General features: G+C 52.0%; 8 protein-coding genes across 8 annotated transcripts; 2 read left to right on the top strand and 6 right to left on the bottom strand.

Annotated features, from left to right (window-relative positions):
• Positions 1–1297: 1297 nt before the first annotated feature.
• A1O5_10796 (uncharacterized protein) lies at positions 1298–3365 on the top strand (the record flags this gene model as incomplete). Its single annotated transcript, XM_007751370.1, has 5 exons — positions 1298–1343; positions 1416–1759; positions 1828–2016; positions 2071–3196; positions 3250–3365. 5 exons carry the CDS (start codon positions 1298–1300, stop codon positions 3363–3365), a joined length of 1821 nt encoding a protein of 606 aa, XP_007749560.1.
• Positions 3366–5014: 1649 nt separating this feature from the next.
• A1O5_10797 (uncharacterized protein) lies at positions 5015–6097 on the bottom strand (the record flags this gene model as incomplete). Its single annotated transcript, XM_007751371.1, has 5 exons — positions 5015–5266; positions 5372–5735; positions 5793–5823; positions 5874–5899; positions 5952–6097. 5 exons carry the CDS (start codon positions 6095–6097, stop codon positions 5015–5017), a joined length of 819 nt encoding a protein of 272 aa, XP_007749561.1.
• A 1136-nt stretch (positions 6098–7233) lies between these two features.
• Positions 7234–9025, top strand: A1O5_10798 (uncharacterized protein; the record flags this gene model as incomplete). The annotated part of the gene is made up of 4 exons (XM_007751372.1): positions 7234–7394; positions 7457–7860; positions 7909–8120; positions 8195–9025. 4 exons carry the CDS (start codon positions 7234–7236, stop codon positions 9023–9025), a joined length of 1608 nt encoding a protein of 535 aa, XP_007749562.1.
• A 264-nt stretch (positions 9026–9289) lies between these two features.
• On the bottom strand, positions 9290–10528 carry A1O5_10799 (uncharacterized protein; the record flags this gene model as incomplete). Its single annotated transcript, XM_007751373.1, has 1 exon — positions 9290–10528. One exon carries the CDS (start codon positions 10526–10528, stop codon positions 9290–9292), a length of 1239 nt encoding a protein of 412 aa, XP_007749563.1.
• An 823-nt stretch (positions 10529–11351) lies between these two features.
• On the bottom strand, positions 11352–13622 carry A1O5_10800 (uncharacterized protein; the record flags this gene model as incomplete). Its single annotated transcript, XM_007751374.1, has 1 exon — positions 11352–13622. The coding sequence occupies one exon, from the start codon at positions 13620–13622 to the stop codon at positions 11352–11354; it is 2271 nt and encodes a 756-aa protein (XP_007749564.1).
• Positions 13623–15955: 2333 nt separating this feature from the next.
• A1O5_10801 (uncharacterized protein) lies at positions 15956–17161 on the bottom strand (the record flags this gene model as incomplete). The annotated part of the gene is made up of 4 exons (XM_007751375.1): positions 15956–16633; positions 16686–16843; positions 16918–17005; positions 17063–17161. 4 exons carry the CDS (start codon positions 17159–17161, stop codon positions 15956–15958), a joined length of 1023 nt encoding a protein of 340 aa, XP_007749565.1.
• Positions 17162–18665: 1504 nt separating this feature from the next.
• Positions 18666–19505, bottom strand: A1O5_10802 (uncharacterized protein; the record flags this gene model as incomplete). Its single annotated transcript, XM_007751376.1, has 2 exons — positions 18666–19279; positions 19337–19505. The coding sequence occupies 2 exons, from the start codon at positions 19503–19505 to the stop codon at positions 18666–18668; spliced, it is 783 nt and encodes a 260-aa protein (XP_007749566.1).
• A 164-nt stretch (positions 19506–19669) lies between these two features.
• A1O5_10803 (uncharacterized protein) lies at positions 19670–20346 on the bottom strand (the record flags this gene model as incomplete). Its single annotated transcript, XM_007751377.1, has 2 exons — positions 19670–19862; positions 19952–20346. The coding sequence occupies 2 exons, from the start codon at positions 20344–20346 to the stop codon at positions 19670–19672; spliced, it is 588 nt and encodes a 195-aa protein (XP_007749567.1).
• Between the last annotated feature and the right edge of the window lie 702 nt (positions 20347–21048).

Consider the following 21048-nt stretch of genomic DNA (forward strand, 5'->3'; position numbering starts at 1 on the left):
GTCCTGTCCTGTTCCTCGATGCTGCCGCTGTGCTAGGTGTTCGTAGCCCTAGCCGCTGCCTCTCTGGGTGGTGTTGGTGGTGTTGTTGTCAGTATCAACCAGAAACGCGTTCTCGATTCCCGATCTGCTGGACAGGCCTCTGTGCGTTGTTGCACGTGCACGCCAAACCCTGAAGTGCTCTGTTACAATACAAATCTGGACAAAGGGAGAAGTGGTGACCTCGCTATCAAGTACCTATTCTGTGCCTTTTCCCGCGAGCAGTGGCATTGACTCGAACGGCCTGGTGTGCAAGGTCGCTCTAAGTCTCATTACACTACATAGCGCGTTTCTCCCCACGGAGAAACAAAATCCGGGGTGGGCGGAATTGGTTGTCATCTGCCAACGCAATATATGTATGATCTCAAATACTCTAGCCGTTTTGGATATAGCATTGTTTTCCCAAAAGAACGTAAGCCAGCTCCTAGAGCCTATGAGGAAATGTTCGGTCTAAAAGTAATCCCCATAACGGTAATTATTACTGCTCCGATGCAGCTTCTCTTTCCTGATCCTCATCTCTGTGTTGTACCTCAGTGGAGGACACCAAAAGACAGAAGACGCCGACGTGGGCTGCGACGTTTGATCTCGTAATCTGCCTCACATCAGCTAAGCTGTCTCAGGCACTCTGCGCTGAGTTTTGTCTCTTCTCTGCTCCGACTACCTCTCCGCCAACGGCATAATGAGTGGGATTTGCTTTCCATTCCATTTAGAATCATTTTGCACCCATTTAACAGAGTTTATTTTGGCAGGGAGGCCGAAAGGGAATAGTTTGTATTGAACATCACTTACGCTCCTCCTCCTCCCCGCTACCTGAGAGAGGGCTTCCAGCATGGAGGATCTTCAAGAATAAACTCTTTCAAGATCTGGAAGCAGGAAGATGTATGCCAATAATTTTTGGGCATGAGATCAATAAATTCTGCTATGCTCTCAGGGTGGTATCTTTGGCCCCGATTGAAAGCTGAGACAGATTTTCCATGGTAACGGCTCCTCAAGGTTTTCCTCAATATCTTCTTCTCGCCCCGATCTCGTGAGAGTCGAAATTCTTGTGGGACTTATGGGCAGCCCTGGAGTTCCTCTGATGCGGCAATTGAGAAAGCTGACTAGACCTAACTTTGGCCCCTGTCAGATTCTCTGAAATTCCCAAACATTTCCCGCGTAGTTGAAGCATAAAAGAGGGAGAACTGCTCAGTGTCCATCTGTTTCGCCTTCTTTTCTGCCTCGACGAAAGCCTTGTTAAAATTGAAATAACTGTTTCGGTACTATGGACGGATTTGTTCCAGTCAATACGGACATCCTCATCGCCGGAGGTACGTTTTCATGATCTCTCCTCGTTGACTCTCATAGCACTCGACATTCAAACTGACCTCGAAGCCCGTCAGGGGGTACCACTGGCCTCGTGGTTGCCACTCGACTCGCGAAAGCTAACCCTCATCTCTCCATCACGGTTCTTGAATCCGGTATCGGCGTCCGTGATGACCCGTCAATTGTGCATCCCGCCCTCTATCTCTCAAACATTTTGCCAGGCTCCAAAACTGCGACATTCTACACGTCTAAAAGCAGTGAATCACTCGCAGGAAGGGAGTTGGTCATTCCTACAGGCGGCTGCCTTGGAGGCGGAAGTTCGATCAATTTCATGGTTTATTCACGGCCTCAGATGATTGATTTTGACGACTGGAAAACGGAAGGTTGGAGGGGAGAAGATATGGTTCCCTTTCTTAAGGTCGTACGTCTGCCTCGATCAGGATGACAACTACGACGAGAATGCTAATCTAGCTCTCTTTCGCTGGTCAGTATGAGAATTTCCAGGATCACGATCCTGGGATCGATAAAAGTTTGCACGGATATGGTGGCGAATTCAGCATATCTCCCGGAACAAATGCTCAAACCACTTTCCAGGAAGACTATTTCGAAGCCTGCAGACAGATTGGTATTCCACAAGTACCGGATGTACAAAACTTGAAGACTTCACATGCTGTCGGGGTGAGTGGATATTCTCCTATATTCTGGTTGACCGGCGCGTTGACTTCAGGCAAGCGGTGGAACATGTGGGTAGATCAGAAGACCGGCCGGAGACAGGACGTGCCTCATCGACTTCTCTACCCGCTCTTAGACGCGTACAAAACCGGACTCCAGGTGTTTACCAATATTAAAGTTGTGCGGGTCTTGTTCAACGAGCAGAAAAGGGCCACAGGTGTTGAGTACGTTCCGGTTGGACCTGATTCTCACGCAAAGCCGTCTGTCATTAACGCTACAAAACTCGTCGTCCTCGCTAGTGGGACGTTCGGCACTCCGCAGATTTTACAACGTTCTGGGGTTGGCGATGCCCATCGGCTTTCAAAACTCGGCATTAACGTTGTCTCCAATCTGCCCGGCGTTGGTCAGAACTATCAAGATCACCATGTGATATTCTACCCATACAGATCTGCTGCTGGTCCCTCAGAAACAATCGACGGAATTATCAGCGGCCGTTTCACTCTTGAATCGGCACTCGAGCAAAAGAAGGCTCAGCCCACTCGCTACCTGCTGGGCTGGAACGGGCTCGATTGTGTTGGTAAAATCCGACCCTCTGCCGGTGATGAAGAGCTTCTGGGACCCGAACTCAGGGAACTTTGGGAACGTGATTACCGACCTCGCCCGACACGGCCCCTGATGCTAATGTCTTCCCTGGCAGCGTTCGTTGGAGATCACACTGGTATCCCCCCTGGTCAACATTTCAGTCTAGGACCTTACACGCCGTACCCTTACTCCCGTGGGTCAATACATATTACGGGCCCCACGGTTTCAGATCCGCCTGACTTTGATTGTGGGTTCCTGAACCATCCAGCTGATATCCAGAAGCTCCTGTGGGGATACAAGAAGCAGAGAGAGATTGCACGGCTCATGACGCATTATCGCGGTGCCCTAGAAGTTGGACATCCCGTCTTCTCTAAGGAGTCGAAGGCAGGATTCAAATTTGTCGACGACCAAGACCGGAAGACCGGGCGCTATCAGCCAATCGAATATTCCGAGAAAGATGACCAGGCGATTGAGCTATTTATTCGGCAGAATGTCAGCACCGCATGGCACAGTATGGGAACATGTGCGATGAAGACAAAGGAGCAAGGTGGGGTGGTGGACCCGGGACTGAACGTCTTTGGAGTCCAGGGACTGAAGGTTGTTGGTGAGTGTTCTCTTCTGGTTGGACTAGTTGGAAACTAATGAAAACCTGCACAGATCTATCAATTTGCCCGTCCAACGTCTCCGCCAACACGTATGCGACCGCACTTACGGTCGGCCACAAGGCCGCCTCTATTATTGCGGAAGAATTGGGCCTGTCTTATCCTATCTAAACCAATTTCTGTGGTCACCAGCATAGCGCGTTTTCGCATCCAGCTACGATGGACCGTACAGTACTCGGCCAAGTGGATTTTGCACGAAAGCCTAAAAAGGTAGATAGATGTTGGAACAAAATACTCATTGTTACCGAAGTTGACGATGCTCAACACGTAGCTGAAGAGAGACTGGCCTTCAAGTTCTGGAACTTCGTATGTGCATTGAAAACCAACCTTGTTGTATACACACCTTTCGTTTAGACCTCGTTTTTGATCATCCCTTGGTGGTGCAACCTACCTGTTCGCTTCCACAGTTTCTCGATCGCTAGGTTCTTCAACGCCAACAAAGATTCCGAGTCTCCCTCTTCCTCAATCAAGGCATTCAGAATCACTCTCATGGGTCCAGAGAAAGAGAGCCAACACGACTGTTTAGGAATGGCTTTTTTCAATATGCCAAATGTCTATATCAACAGGAAATGAGTCGCCGCTACGGCAGATAGACAGACATCTCGAAGGATAGATCGATGCTATCAACCATCTGGACAGGTCTCAGTGTTACACATCTCCGTTCATGTCACTAGCCAGTCAAATAGCCATCTGATTTAATGCGGGCCTCTGGATGGATAAGCCCACATTGGGTCAGACCGAACGCTCGGAATCGGGGAGTCGATTCATCGGACTTGATATACCTCGTATTAAAGCAGCAGATCCAGCTGGTTAGTGCGGTCCCACTCCCTCATCCTGGGCTCTGTCTTAAGCCAATGGAATTGCTTGGGCAGAGAAAGTGGTGAGATACTTCTCAAAAAAGGCGGATCTGTACTCGATAACTGTCGTTCTGTCGCACCTGGTCCTAACGCGGTGGTCAAAGCAGCTTGCGCGGAGATGTATGAGGTAGACACAGCAATATCTCCTGAGAGCTGGCGTTGATTGGCTGTCACGACTGATCTATTTGTTAGCCTAGGTAATTTCAAAATGGTGGGTGTTAGAAATGTATACCTTGTCGTAATATTGGTAAATAGTCGCTGTGGTATATGCTATCGGTCTAGCCCTAACCCTCTACGGTAGACATCTTCCTTTATATCCTTGGTGATTTTGCTCCTGTAGAACCAAAAGAGTTCCATCCTCTTCTGGCTGGACCCTGAAGGGTTCAACGTGTGCCAGGGCATTGGGAAACGGCGAGGATTATTGCAGATGATTAACTCACGACATTTGAAGAAATGACGATGCAGCCCTTTGCTCTGTATTATACTAGTCACGACAGCAAGGTGCACCACCTACGTATCGAACCCTTGACATGGCGCACATAAAGTAGCCCGGGCACTGGAATCCCTTGCATCTGCATAGAAACTTGAAATTTTGAGGAGACAATAGTTTCGACATCACAGAAGCATGCTTGGGTGGCCCCTTACAGCCATCCCTGATGGAGCGGAAGCGATAAAAGTTTGAGTATCTCTCGCTTGCTTCACCACACAAGGAACTTCACCAAACTGGGTGTCGATTTGTTATAACGGACATTCCAAATCCTCCCAAATTGATTCCACTTCCGTTGGGCGGGTTCCATTTTGAGGGCGAGGTCAAGGTCCCTGCTTCTCCCAATAGTGAAACAGTCTTGCCTCCCCGCAAAAGGTCTTCACATGCGCCTCGGAAATTTCCAAGATGCTGAGGTGTTAGCTGATATTGCCAGAATTCATCCGTTTCCGACCCCAGATAAACCAGCAGAATGTATAAAGATGCTTACGTTTGTCATTAAACTCGTTCCTTACGTTTGTGAGCAGGATCTGAACCTCCGCTTCTGACCAGCCAAGCGCCCGAGTTAGATATCCTAGTGTGACGGCTTCGACAGCCTCATTCATCTGTGCTTGGAGGAATACTCCTATCCGACGAAGTTTCTGATCTTTCGGCCATGCGCCTATCGGAGTCTGGGCTCCATGATCTCAGTCAGAACGTGAACTATGTTTCTGCCACCGGAGAAAAGAAAGGCTCGTTGTGGATTGATAAAGAAACAGGGCGGTAATCGCACTCACCTTGATTACTTGGGTCTGTATGTCGACAAATCCAGCTTCTTCGAGGTGGGCCTTGAACCGAGATGCATAATTTAGGCGTCGGCCGAGCGCGAGACTGCCCTCGTCGATCAATTTCTGCCATTTGGCGATGGCCGAGTCTTCCGATAAGCCCTCAGGCGACTGGGAGTAGAACCATACTTCGAATTCCTGTATCTCGAGCCAGCCGCCGGGATCGAGAGATGCTAATGCTTGCTTGTACATCGTCGACCAGTCTCCGATGCTGCCAGACATGCTGCGCTGGTGGATGTAGTCGAACTTGCGACTGGGTGGGTAGACCCATTCTTGCTCCAGGTCATCGATCATGAAGGAACAATTCGGAGCAGTCCTGTTCGATTTCAGTCAGACTTGGTTTACCCAAATGTATGTGATGTGACAAGATTACATTTGCGGCTGAATAGGACTAATATCAACCCCTGAAGTAATCAGTAAGGAGTTTTGCTCGTGTTTACGGCAAAGCGCGTACCGAGAACTATTGCCGCGGGAAACTCACTGAAACCCGTCAGTATACGCTGCTGAGCGCCAATGAGGTAGAGAACCCTACTCCGCGCACTCTAGCGCCCAGAGTCCCGTCCCAGTACCGATATCCAGCACCCGCTGTGGGTTCCCAATTGGGGCGACGTGTAGCCGGCCATCTTGCACGAGGCGATAAATATGGTGGAGCATATCCAGTCGATCTTGTTCTCGCATATCGTTGGGCTGAAACAGGTTAGCATAGTCTACGTTTGCTTACTGAGCGATCGCACAAAGATGTAGGAACTGCCAGCCATTTGCTGATATCTTCTGCCATTCTATTCCATGTCGTCAATGGACCATGAAGCCATGGCCGAGCATTGCGGAGGACTTGCCTCGTATCTGCATCATAATTAGTAGATAAAAAAAAATTAGTCCGGAATGGGCGTAAACTTCCACATAATTCAACATAGACGAATGGAGTGATGTTGTTATGGAGGCTGCGTCGCTGGATCTCCATCAGCTCCTGTACACATTTACACATTCCAAGTGCGCGGACATACCTTCCCCCATATCCTGAATCGCCATCATCTGCGCTATCTTCGGCTATCTGCCCGAATCTTTAGCACTCGCACTGACCGCCTTGCTGCTCGCCCACTTGCCTGGGCATCAATGTGCGCGGCTTCCTCCATGGAGGCAATTTTTCTAGACCCTGAGCGTGGGTGCAAGTCGAGAACATCACAAGCAACCTCCAAAATGGATAGCACAGATGGAAGAAATGTCAATTTGCAGATGTTGGTGCTGTTCGCGAGGGCTTAACTAGCACGGAGGGAGTCTACTTAGGTCAAGTGGGTGGTCCCGCGTGTCTACCTTGTTGACCCGGGGAGAACGGACACCTACATCCGTAGCCGCCGGCGCGACCACGTACTGCAAGTGCAAGTAGGTGAAGACCAATTATTTAAGTAGACGCCAGGCGGAGCTCGCGGCGGGCGGGTAGATGAAGCCTAGTTGCCGTAGTGGGGTTACACTCGGTGGCTTTTATGTCCCACGTACTTACTTGTACTGGTAGTGGAGGACCATTCCAGGTGTACTAACAGGTAGTACTTGTTAAGTCCACCAGTCCGACCGGGAACAATATTTGTCTTGCAGATGGCAGCCGTTAGGTGCCCCTCTTCCGGGACAGGGGACCTCGTCGTTCCCGGCATCTTTATCTTCAACCACGTGCCTGACAGTCCCCTCCTCACCGCGCTGCATTACATGAAGCGTATCCCCTCTGCAGACCTGTCTTCGTACATATACGGCTATGGCTCATCGGTGTTATTCCAAGTAACGAGTAGCAAGCTGCCTAATAAATCGTACCACAAACAGGAGCCATGGCCTGGCTTGAGAGCCCGAGTGCCTTCCCTACTGAATTGTTGTACGTGTTTGGGCCCGTATTAGCGACGACTTATCTTCTTGCCCTGGCGAGCTGGCGTTTGTATCTCTGCCCTGCAGCGGAAATTCCTGGACCGACATTGGCAAAACTCACGTACTGGTAAGACGACGTTCACAGATTCCATTAGCCACAGTCCCTCAGCCGACTCACCACCTACATAGGTACGAATTCTACTACGATGTCATTCTCAGCGGTCAATACATCTGGAAGATCCGGGCAATGCACGAGCAATATGGCCCGATTGTGCGCATCAACCCGGAGGAAGTCCACATCCAGGACGCCGACTACTATGACCAAGTGTATGCGGGATCAACACACAAACGGAACAAATGGACCTTTTTCACAAACCAAAGTGGGCTGCCTCAGTCGGCGTTTGGGACTCCAGACCACAATCTCCACCGTATGCGCAGGGCAGCGTTGAACCCGTACTTCTCCAAGGCCAAAGTGCGGAGCCTACAACCTCGCATCGAGTCTCGACTGAACAATCTGCTGACTCGGTTTCGCGAGTTCCAAGAGTCCGGGGAGCCTATGACGGTGTCGTTGGCCTATGCGGCCCTCACCAACGGTTGGTTGGTCCCGCTCATTGTCAAAACGTCCTAACGAGGCCGGACAGACGTCGTCATGGAGTATGCATTTGGGCGCAGTGACAATCGACTGCTGGCCCCCGACTTCGACCCGAGTTTCAAGGAAGCTGGCGAGGCTGGGGCCAAATTGGGTCATTTTGTCAAGCAGATGCCATGGGTGTTGACTCTGATGAAATTTCTTCCCGACTCGGTGCAGATTGCTTTGAACCCGGTCATGGCAAGTTATATCAAACTCAACAAGGTATGGTCTTCCAGGATTGAGACGTCAACGTCTTGGGATCAACTGTGAACAGGGAAGTTGATACAGCTAAACAGGACATTATCCGCCATGTTTCCGAGATCTACTCGCATCGCGGCGATACCCACAGTAAATATAACTCGCAAACGACCATCTTCCATGCGATTCTCCAAGGTGATTTGCCCGAGAAGGAAAAGTCTCCCGACCGCCTTTGGCAGGACGGGCAGGTGGTGGTAATTGCCGGTACATTGACGACCGCCGCGGCGCTCTCGGAACTCACATACCATCTCCTACGACAACCCATCGAACTGAAGGCTCTCAAAGATGAATTGGCAATGGCCATGCCGGACCCAGCAGCTGTCCCGGACATTGCCAGGTTGGAGCAACTCCCTTACCTCACGGCCGTCATCAAAGAGAGTCTCCGTTTAAGCAGCGGCATCAGCACGCGGTTGCAGCGCATCGCCCCAGACGAGACGCTCATCTACAAGGCCAAGGTCTGGGACAACAAGAAGAAGACCGCCAGGGACAAGGAATACATCCTTCGTCCGGGGATCCCTCTCTCCATGACCGGCCTGCTCATCCACCACTCGCCGATCTATTTTGAAAATCCCATGGCGTTCCGTCCGCAACGATGGATTGACGATCCGACTCTCGAAAGATATCTCGTCCCATTCTCTCGTGGAACCCGAGCCTGCGTCGGCATGAACCTGGCGTATGCGGAGCTCTACCTCACGGTGGCAGGCTTGTTTAGAGAGTATGGGAGCCGAGAGGTCCGCTTCCCGGAGGACCAGGGATTTCTGGAGTTATACGATACAAGCTACAAGGACATCGAGATCATTGGTGATGGGGTGACCCCGTTGTACCAGCCGGATAGTAATGGAGTCAGGATCGTGGTGCGTTCAGTGTGACCTTTCTGCCGTAAGCTGAGCGGATGACCTGCTTGCTCAATGGGGGGTGGCTGTATCGAAAGCCTATACAAGATATTATTCCATCTATTGTGATCTATCTGGCGCAGGCTGGCTGCATAAGAGGCAGGTAGTTAACTCCGAACGTGGGTACCAGATGCTAGTGAGGTAATAGGTTTCAAATGTTTCCGTCCTTTCGCTCTTTCGTGCCAAGATTGCCCACGCCCCATGTGGGTGGTGATTTTCGCTTCAGCTGGTCACACTTTTTCACTGCTCTCCGGCTGGGTCAGCCATTGCATTTGCCACAGCAATAGGCAGAGGAACCGGGGCTGAGACCTGGGTCGGAGCCGACATAGGGGTCGGGGTCGGGCTAGGGGCAGGCGTAGGAATAGGAGCTCCCTGCGACGCGCCACCCTCTCCCGGCACCGGTACTCTCGGCCCTGGGCTCACTGAGGGCGGTCTGCTGGCGACGGGTTTTCTCTGGGGAGGAGAATGGGCCATGTTCATGCCGTTGGCGGTGCTTGGTTGGAGAGTGTTATTTGCGTTATTAGGGGGAGGGGCATTATTCATGTTGTTAGGGTTGGCAGGGTTGCTGGCGCCGTTGACGCCGTTAACGTTGTTGGCGGGCACGCCATTTGACTGAGACTGTGGTCCCGGTCCCGGTCCCGCGCCCGGGGGCTTCTGCAGCATATTTGGGTTCGGGTTTGGCCTTGGACCGCCGGCCTGAGGGTTGACGGCACCCGCAGGTCTAGTCATCCCGCCTCCTGGGTGTCCATGGAGGCCTTGAGGATTGCTAGGGCCGCTGGGTCTCGGCGGTCCACCAGCTAGATTGCCATTAACACCCTGAGGATTGGTAGGACCGCTAGGTCTCGGCGTTCCACCTGCCGGATTGCCATTGACGCCCTGAGGATTGCTGGGACCGCTCGGTCTGGCCGGCCCGGCCTGGATATTCCCATTGACGCCTTGGGTATTGCCAGGGCCGCTAGGTCTGACCATTGCGCTCCCCATACCGGGAGCCGCCGTAGCTCCTGATGCGTCCTTCTCATTGACCCATTTAAACACAAAATACATTCCGATGCCGCAAAGCCAGACAAACACCCCTACCCCTGTGGTGAAGAACAGGGTCGGTAAGAGAATGATTAAGGCAAACCCCGCCGCGACGGTCACAAACAATAGAACTCCGAGCAGGACCACAAGTACGCCTGCCAGCAAGGCGAATGTAAAGACCGTCACGGTCATGAGCCCGAAGAGAAGGAGCGGAAGGCCGCTGATGGCAGTTTGACTGAGCAGGAAACTTGCAAGGTACGGTCGTTCGGTGGCGAACTTGATCAGCGCTGCCTTCCACTGTTGGCGTTGCCGGGGCGGGAAGAAGCGATCGAGATAGCTGCCAGACAGGTTCGCCAGGTTGTTGACGCCGCCTTGCACGATGGCGGTTGCAGCGCCCATGCTGGGGCCTGCTGTGCCACCGCTGGCGCCAACGTTAGGCTTTGGAGGAGCGGCGGACATCAAGTCTGTGATTCTCAATGATTGTCAATGAAGGACAAGGTGAGGTGGTCTTAAGACGCCTTAGAGACCAGGCGTGTCAGATCAGATAGATGAGGACCGGCTTATTCGTAGAGGGCACGCTTTGTTGTGATGGAGTTGAACGGCGCCAAGGCTTCACGCGTGGTCTCCTCTGGCGTCTATATCTTGAGGAGGCAATGAGGAGATGGATATTGTATTTGCGTTTTGTAGGTGCCTTAAGTGAGGATGCTGCTGTTGTAGGTAGTTGTAGTCGTGGTTGTTGATGGTGTTGATGTTGTGGCTGGTGAGATCAAAGGGGGGCGGCAGGGGGCTGATACTCGGGACTTTTTAACTCGGCGCATAAGACCACCAAGACATAAGATAGTGATAGCGTAATGTCTAAGTTTATATCCAACTCTGACTTTGTTGATCCTTCGGCCTCCATTTGTTTCAAAGATAGATATTGATTACATGCGGCGGTGGGCCTCGTTAAACCCTGAAAGGAAAAGGCAATAGGAACTGGTGGACATGTACAGAGTAGGACTGCATTCTTCGCCCTCCTTCTGGTAAGCGGCAATGCTCACCCATGAATTATAATGATGGACCGATTCATTATCAGCGGGCACAAATTTAATCGCTCTGCTCGTCAATTGTATCAGGGATTAAGAATCAAGCTACCGGTACAATACTACTCGATTAATTCCTCATTTAATCACCGAAACCAAAGCACGCATCCTTGCTCTTACTGGCACAACAATCTCAACATCGCGACGTTGAATTCGTCAATGGACTGCAGTCCACGGCGGTGGAAAGTATCCTAGATCATTCAAAATGGCTCGGCCAGCACCTGGGTCGCCCCCGCGTGTGCGAGGATTGTTCGGCAAGCATCCATCATGGCTGGGATGCCACAGAGATAGAAGTCGGTCGTGGCGGGATCGAATTTGAGTTCGGCCAGTATATCTGTCACACGTCCATGAAACACACCCTCTGCCAACGGATCATCGTCAACACAAACCGTAGTTCGTGGCAGAGGCTTGAAGAGGCGTGTGATGTCATCTTCCCGATGATAGCAGCCGAAGAGAAGCTCGGCCGAGTCGAGTTCGCCAGAAGCCGCCAGCGCTACAAACATTGGCAGAAATGGCGCGATGCCCGTGCCCGTGGCGACGAAAACCCGACGATGGGAGTTGCGTCGCAGTTGAAAAGCCCCGAATGGCAACTCAACCTCTGTTTCCTCGCCCGACTGGACGCTATTGGCAAAGGCCGACCCGTCACCACCGGTGCGAGTACTGACAAGCAACGTCAAGCTTTTACTCTTAGAGTTGGCGATCGAATAGTTCCGCCATTCGAAGGGTGCAACGCGTAGCAGAACGTATTGACCGGGTGCACAGGAAACCAGCTCGTCGAGTTCAAATTCAAGTTGCCAAATGAATGGTGTCAGTGCGGTTTTGTTAACGAGCATGGCGCGTTCCTTCTCCGGCGAGCGTATCGCCGCCGTCAATGGGAGTTCAACCGCTGGTGTGACATGACGGGACGCCCACATGATGCGTAGAAAGCCGAAGGGACCAAGCACTCGACTCGCCGCCAGCACACCACCGAACAGTGCCCCAGCCACTCCAAGACTCGATGCATCGGTCCCACTAATCTGCAGGCCGGCGACTGGTGAAGGCTTCGATAGCACAGACGAAGCGTAGGTCTGCGTTGTCCCCTTAAATCCGTAGATGGCGCCAGCAGAATGCGAGGTGTAGTCCTCCACTGAAAGCGGCGTCGACAACTCGGAGTAGTGCAGCAGTCCCTTGAGCCCCGGCGTGGCACTCTCAGCGAGATCCAAAAGCCCCCGAGAGATCCGATTCTTGAGTTCGATGTACTCCTTTCCTCGCGCGCCATGGCTTGTCCCACGCCAGGCCGAAAAAGCGTCTGCCTTGACCAGAGCGAGGATTTCGGCGGTATGGAAACGGTCGTCACCAGACTTGGCTGAGGGAAATGACATGAACACATGTTGAGGCTTGCCCGCTAGCACCGCCTCCGTCTGGGCATTGATGTCGTCATGATCGAAGGTGGTGTTAATCCAGTAGTTCTCGCCCTTGACGCCGAGAGTTGAGATGGGCTCATTAAGTCGAAGATAGAGAGTGACGGCAGAGAACCCGCCCTCGAGCTGGCCCAACTGCTTTCGTATTGTCGCGGTCTGTCTGCCAATCACGCCGTCTGTGGGCAGCAGCTGATTATACGTCGCTCCTGCGCCAACGTCTGAAATGACAATAGGTGAGAGGTAGATGACCTCGGTCGGCTCAGCTCCGCGTCCGTCAATGGCTTTCACGCCCACGACGCGCGTGCCTTCAGTGAGGATCGCGGTGACATTTTGACACACTTTCACGGCGCCACCGTTTGCTTCGATTCCTACCTCAAATGTTCGCGCGATGCGGCTGGCTCCCCCTTTCGGAAACCAAGCTCCTTGCAAATAGCTTCTAACGACAAGCGAATGCAGTGCGAAGGCACTTTCGCTCGGCGGCAAGCCGTAATCCATCCATTGGCTGGCGAGCAAAGCCTTGAGTTCTGTCGATTTGAAATGCTGATTGAGATAATCGCCAGTAGTTTGCAACGCATGGTGTGAACTTAGTCGGCGCCACCGCTCCAGCAGAAAGTTAAGCGGCCAGGGCAATATGGATTGCATGGTTCCGCGCGTATGCCAATCGGCGGCTTTGTTGACATCGACAAAGTAGCGGCGAATTGCAGCGGCTTCCTCGGGAAAGCGTTGGATCAGCCGCTCCTCGTAGCGAGCCTTGTCTGAAGGTTCAGCGAAGCTCAATCCTGGGTACAGGAATCGTTCGAAGTCATCATCCATAGGATTCCAGTCAAGAGACTTGCCTGACATAAAGTCAAACAACCCGCGGATCGGGGAACCAGGCTGCACGCCGCCAATATAGTGGACTCCGACATCCCAACTGGCCCCGTCACGACGAAATACGTGCGTTAAACCTCCTCGTTCAGAATGTTTTTCGAGCACCAATACCCTCATTCTACCAACCTTTGCCAGAAGCGCAGCCGCCGCCATGCCACCAATCCCCGAGCCAATGACGATCGCATCCCATTTCTGAGACATGACCCTCTTCTTGTTGTTCAAAGGAAGATGTGATGAGAAATGGTCGCACAGAGACGATTCAAAGATAGGGTTTAAGGAGATTTGGAGAGCAAATAATGTGAACGCCCCGTGTGGGGATCTGCTAAGCAACTGTGGAAATTATTGCAATAGGATATGAGCAGTTATTGTCCCAAAGGTGTGATGGTGAGGGAAGTCTGATACCCACCTTTGCCATGAATATATACCTCCTGCATTCAATCCGACATCTTGTTCGGACGTAGCAAATCACCACTTACGGACGTGTGCCAGAAAACGTGGGCATATTAAGCACTTCCAGGCATGGAGAATCAGGATCTCTCATGATAATTGCGCGAGCATGGCCGAGTGAGGACACCCAAAAAAGCCCATCATAACACCGCGGGCAAGCAAGAGCTGCAAAACGTCTGGCAAGCGGCCAAGGATACATGTAGCAAGGTTAGTTTAACGGCCGCAAGAGACAAGCAGACCATGGGAGCAGGCTGGTCGACCCGGGGGATGGTCGAATTCTCGCCCGTCCGTCACCGGTCACTCCACACTAGAATCTCACGCCACATGTGCATCAAATAGCCAGATCTCCCATGAGGCTCGATGGTTGGCGGAGGCGTGGTGCCCGTTGGGGAAGCGCAGGAAGGGATTCTTGGAGAATTTCATTGGTCAGAAGAGTGGAAGGGCTGGATTTCAACCTTGTTGTTCGAGAAGACGGCGGCGAGAATCTCAAGTTGGTACCTATTCTGCCGGACGCACGTGATTTCGCGAATGGCTCAGCCTTGGCGCGTTTCTCAGACGCGTCGCGTCTGCGAAGCTCTACTTGTAGGAGTCTCATCAAATTCTACCAAATCATTTCAGGCAATTGCAGGACAGACAAATTTCTCTCTTGCACGTAATTTTGATTCCGACTACGCCATCACAACTTCTCTATCTTCCACTGAAACCACCTCCGCAGAGCTTTCGCGTGTGCCTCTGCACTACTATCACCAATCTTCCGAGGGACCTCCCCAACACCATGAAGAGGTAGAGGATGATGCAGAGACCGATAAGGCCACTTGTTGTCAAGATTCTCCTTCCCACCCAGTCGATCGTGATTATGTTGCCGATACTTCCGAAGATTGCCAGCATTTGGAAGACGCAGGTCGTGGGAAGAAATTTGCTGGTGTTGTACCCGAGACTGGCGAAAAGAACGGATTGTCGCAGCACGGTCGGACGAAATATCAACCGTGACAAGGAAGAAGAGCTGAGAGTGCCCCCGTTCCTGAAGATGAAATGATCTGGGCGCCATTGATCTGTAAACTGGTCTACCCGACTACGGCGAACTGCTCGGTATAACTCTTTTTTGTCGGTGAACATGTCAAAGACATTAGCGCTGGCGGTCTCGCATCGCTCTTGTTTCAGCTGGGCAGCCATCCATGGATATCATCTCTCCCCCGGAAGGAGTGAGCCGCGTGGTCGTTTTGGAGCTGCTACAGCCTTGTTCGAGCTTCTTCATGTTGCCGTCTCACTAAAACTAGCCACCATTGTTGATCAAGTCAGCAATCACAGGGACACTATGCCCCTTACGACGCGGAGAGAAGAGAATAAAGGAACCGCGGATAAATACTGCAAGTGCCCGAACACACTGCAGCGCCGCGGGAAGCCACCTGAAACGGGAGGGATCAGTCTTAACCAGCTAGTATTCAAGCAAAAAGGAGGATCTCGCCATGAAGCTCTGGATTCGAAGCATGTTGGGTGCTGAATCCTGTAAAGGCTATCATCAGCTGGTCTCCCGAATTGACAGTTACAATATGGACAGCAACCATGGCGAGAAGGAAGGTCCGCCAACAATACTCTAAAGCTCAAATCGAAGCAGAATGTTTGCGGGTCTCGCCCACATGGTAAAGTAGCAAAGGTCCCAGCAGCGGACGAGGCCATTTATATATCTAAGCGGTCGCTGCCGTGCAACTGGGAGGGTCAAACTTAGTTTGACCGCACAGGTTGAATCGGACGGAGCCGAGTTGGAGGTCCGAGACGAAGCAAGTGGAGACCGACAGGAGGGCATCATGCTACACCTCCGCAATATCGCACTCATACAGAGTACAAAGTCCAACACCTAGAGTCTCGATTACTTGGTTTAATGTTTCCAACCCTTCCGAAAGAAGTCACTCGAAAGCCTAGAAGCGTTGGTCCCCACAAGTGTGGAGAGCAACTACCTCCATACCCCCGCCCTACAAACAAAGCCAAAGCCTATCGACGAGTTGGGACCTGCCACGTTGACGGACCATCGATATGTATGTGTGACAGTTTCTCGCATTGCTTATATTGGGGATATTGCAGGTTCAGAGCTATTCTCTCGTGGGCACGATAATAAGCCTTTTCCCACTGACCTTGCCCTGGCGGAGCAGATTCCAGGCCACCAGCACTTTGGACAATCCCAGTTCCACCTGCAAAGGGAGAGACTTCAGACGACGATCCGCAAACGCAGCCTCGAGATACTCCCACCAGAACCACTCGGTGAACTGGGCGTTTTTGGGATCGAGATAGTCGTCGGCAAATTGATGGAAGGAGCCGGTCACACCTTCTGGTAAGCGCACGCCAGTCCGCACCCCCGTCGCGGTTAGGAATCGTCCTCCTCCCTGGGCCGCAAGAACGTCTCCAATTTTGACTTGATCCTCCGCTGAGTCCGCAGCGGCGAGCACCGCTTTGAATGGGCCAAGAGCAGAGAGTTCCTGCACGACGTTGGGAGAAGATCTGTCGACGAAGTATGACAAGCCGAAGCCGTTGGTCAGGACTGCGTGCCTGGCCGATGCGACTCCCACGACAGTGTATCCCGCCTGCAGAGCTAGCTGGACTGATATTGCACCAAACGAGGACGAAACACCCCAAATGAGGACTGTCTCATCCCTTCGAGCAGCGACCGACCTAGTGGGTGGTTTTTCTAGACCCAGATGCAGGCATAGAGCGCTTGCACAGCCATAGCCGGTGACAATCGAGGCGGCTTCCTCGAATTCGGTCTCTCCGATCTATTGCACTGTCAGAACCCGACGAGTTTTCTTCCCGGGACCGCAGCCATACTTTCGACGTCAATCCTTGCGGTGCAAGCGCGTATCTCTGGTAAGCACCAAAGCGATGGTCATTTCGTAGTACGCCGGTTGTGTTGGTGGCGACACGATCTCCTGGTTTGAACCTTGTGACTCCAGCGCCCGCCTTTTCCACGATACCAGACAGGGACACTTGGACGTGGTTTTTTTATTCAGCAATGTTACTGAAGGTTGGGGGAAGGTGGCAGGCAGATGTTTCAACGTACCCCCAATGATTGTAGGGTAATTCAGCGGGATCGGTATGAGCCCAGCCGGTAGCTTCCACTCACCAGGCTGGGCGGGAATCGCTTTCACCTTTTCTCAGTCAATCAGTGAAGTACCAACTATTGCTAGTCTGCACCAGGAGCCTACTCTGATAAGAAGTTCGCCTTCTCCGGGTTCTGGTACTGGTGCAGGACCAATTCGTGGTTGTTGGGCCGGCCCGTCAATCCACACTGCAGTATTTTCCATTGCCTCTGGATGGCTGACAGGTCTCAATCCCTCGAATTTCATGTAAGGACTCAGGAGGTAGTGACGCACTGGGGATGCCGTGACCGGGTGAAGTATATAAACGACCCTCGCGCATGATTCCAAATCACGGCATTTTCTGTATGAGCTGATTAGCTATTTGCTCTGCCGCGCCCATTGTGCTTTATGGAGTCCCTTACAAATTGATCTTGCCGGGATACGGGGACGATACCTTAGTGAGAGAAGTCGCTCTCCACCTTACTGCTTGCAGCAACCTCGTTGCTGTCCCCAGATGTCCGCCAACGGCATGCGGCAAAGTTCTTGTTGGCCGAGCCCACCTCCGCCAGTGAGTGATGCTTCTAACTAGCGGCAAGCTCTCTCGCTCACTGGAACGGCCGTGGCGACCAATTTGCTCTCGAAACGACAAGTTAGATGGACTGAAAGAAATTACTTTTGTGCATCTCGACTTACAGGGTCGTGTACGACGACTATGCAGTCAAGACCATCAGACCTAACCAAGTATGGCTGGTGAAACCAAGTGTCCCCCTTCCCTTTTCTCCATCGCTGTTAGCTGCTATATGGCCATGTACTTCGTGTGTTGCTTCCTCGGTTCAATATCGACAGGTCATGTTTCTCTAGTGGCCAAATCTCTTTCAGTCCCAACAATCCGATCATCTGATTGAATTTTCATCATTTCGTCCCGTCGAATCTCGAAGCCTTTCTAGCCGGCTTGACCTTCTACGCCGGTAAACCACGCTCAGGGCAACATCCATACCGAGGACGCTCGACTGTTGCACTGCCATGTCCATATCCCATGAAGGCACTTCTTGAGCCCACTTCTGCCGTTGATGAACTTATCCTGGAGGCATGCAGACTCGATAATCGTTTCCGTGCTTGTCCATCCAATGAGTAGAGTTGAGTACTCCCAGCAATATACAGGGCGACCTTGTTCAATCAGAGGTGGCAAGGGCTCCAAGCAGTGCTCATGGTTTCCGTCCATCGAGGATATCGGGGACTCCAGAGGAGATTGGGCGAAAGACGATCCCTGTATATTGACTGGCGTAGAACAGAAAGACATCAGAGAAGACAAGATTCCCGGTGTAAATCCCTTTTAAGGAGGTCGCGCTCGATTCCATAGCCATGATGATGCTGTTTTTGTGATAGAATCCTCAACCGTTTCTTTGCGATATCGATAGTAGTGTTAGTCACCAAGCGAGCCGTCACAAGACAAACCTATTCGGTAGCGGTCGCGTGAGACGATCTCAAAACGATGACTCGAAGGCGTGTGAAATGTGCAGCCCCGCTGCTGCGCTGTAATCGACATTGAGAGCTTGTCATTCTCTGCATCGTTGTTAAATAAGGGTCCGTGGTGGAAGACACGGACTCCGAGAGTGTATAAAATGTGAGGGTTTGAAGGCCACCAGCTGCTTGTTCACGTCAGCTTTACCTATATCATCAATGATCAAGTGAGCCGTTACCTCCAAAGTCTCGTAGCATCTTCAAAACATTACATTGGGAAAACACCACCCAGGCCCGGCTCAGAGTCGGCGAATCCGGCCCAAAACAGCTCATTGAACGGGTCCAGGTCAAAGGCGTTGTCGACATAGGGAACATGGCATGGTTGGTGTTCCTGGGTAGCCAGTTGCGTTGACATCTGGGCCCCATTCGCTGCGGTCGAAGATGGAAGGCTTCTTTGGAGGCAGTTCTGATGATAGACCTTCATGTTGGCCCATTCAGTCGAGATCTTTTGAAAATAGCTGCAACTCTCAGTTTTGAGACGGTGAAGTTCTTGGGCTCTTAGGCATAGTGTGTCTAGACATTTTCCCAGCCAGGCAGCCCGTTGGGATGCTTCGGTGCTAACGTAGGCCGAGTCGAGAATGATGGATGATTTGGTGGACAGCATGATGATGAAATTCAGGGAGCGCCAGTCCAGAGCTGTCCAGTCGGCCATCTCGTCCAGGGGGCACTCGAGGACCGACGAAAGGTATTTCATGGTGGAGTTGAAGCAGTCGTAGATGATCGACACGCGCGCCACGGACGGCGCTTGGCCTTGGAGCAGGCCATAAAGCCCGACCTCGCGCATGTATGCTCGAACGCTGTAATAAGAGCGTTTTATACGACCTTTATTCCCAGATATCTAATGAGTGGGTAATTCCTGAATAGAACGGCAGCGCTTACCAATGTTGAAGACCCCTGGTGGAAGAGACACTTTCCATTCGTCCACCTGCCTTGACAACGCCCTGCCCAGAATTTGGATCTTCTCGTCGCTGAGCTCACCGACTTTTTCTTTAGATCCGTGATCGAAGGTGTAAGTGACCTCCTCGGCGATGCGCAAGGTGCGAATCATATGAATGAGTGTGGTATCCGAAGGATGTTGCGGGTCTGCGGCCAGGGAGGAAGCACAGTCTTCTAGATATTGAGTGTAAGTCAACATACAAGGCTTTCTGAACATAAATAAACCACTAAGCGCCGATTAGCAGCTTTCAAGATGAGGTAGCAAGGGCTCATCTATTACAAAGTCGAGATGGTGTAAGCTCCGATATACGCTCTTCGGGCCTCGTAGCCCCAGAACTTTGACGACACGGCCTCGTGTGTCTGTGCGAGGACAGTATTGGAGCCGATAATCATATCGTGCTGTGTGACGTTCATGGGTTTCTGGTCGATGCCGAGTTCCACAGCCAGGGCTACAACGAGTGATGCTAGCCTGTAGACTTGGGTCGCAACAGGGTGAGCATGCCAATGGCACCTGGAGAAGGTAAGTTTTTAATCTTCACACGTTGAGCTCGTGCTTACCAGCCAAAGTATACAATCAGTGCTTGAAGGAGATCCAAGGACCGCTCAGACCTGTTAAAATATCTTTCTCCTAGGTCCTTGAGGAACTTGTCTTTTAATGCAGATTGTCGTGCTGGTGTCCGCCATGTGGTGGTAATGAAGACTGCTTGAGCAAGCATTGGCCTTTCCTCGATCAATGAAGCGACTGGACAGGCTTCCGAGATGATGACATAGGGAAAATTGTGGGAAGACATGCGTCGATAGTCGTTGATCAAGGTCTGACACTCTTCCGGAGGTATCTCGAGCAAATAGTTGCTGGCGGCCTCGGGCTGGCTTGAATGGAAGCCTGGCGGCGACACCAGATCTGTGCTCTGTGATAGCTGCGAGCATGTATTGGACGGCGTTGAATTGGACATAGCGGAGGTGTCATTAGCCTCAGGTAGTGACTTGCTGTCTCGAAGCAAGGATAGAATCTCCGAGTAGCTGCTCTCTAGCAGTTCCACTCGGCCACGTACTACCATCATATTAGCGAGCGGACGTCCAAGTCGTGGCTTCCCAAATACCATACGGCGAGCTTTCCGCTTCCTCTGCTTGACTTCGGGAACTTGGCATTCTTTTCCCAATCTCACACATCTTGTCTCCCACAAGCATCACTAACTGGCCACCAGGGGAGTCTGGGAGTCTGGGAGTTACGACTTCGAGGCTTACCTGTTACACGCATCACCTCCCTCATCGCTGGGCACACAACGCAGTTTCTTCCCCCTACACTCCTTGCAGGCGGCATGCTTTCTTTCTTCGGCCATTGGGTTTCGTTGCAGGGGCGAGCGAAACAACAATGCTCGACAATTTCAACACCGGAGCCGGTGCACAAGAAGCCATATAAGACCGGTGTGGACCTCTCTTGATAATTCCCCAAGGCACCCATACTCACATTTGAAAAAGAGTCGATCGCGAGGGGACTTCGGGCCCGGGCGCAATAACGTTGCCGACCATGCCGAACATCCGGGTCAAGAGAGGAGCATGGAGTCTCTTTAGCCGACGCGCTAACCGACTATGTTCAAACCTCCTTTCCTATCCTGCACGCTTGAGAACGAGACTCTATACAATATATGGTAGGC

Source organism: Cladophialophora psammophila, assembly GCF_000585535.1.
Source record: "Cladophialophora psammophila CBS 110553 chromosome Unknown aczJe-supercont1.21, whole genome shotgun sequence".
In the NCBI taxonomy this organism is placed as follows: Eukaryota; Fungi; Ascomycota; class Eurotiomycetes; order Chaetothyriales; family Herpotrichiellaceae; genus Cladophialophora; species Cladophialophora psammophila.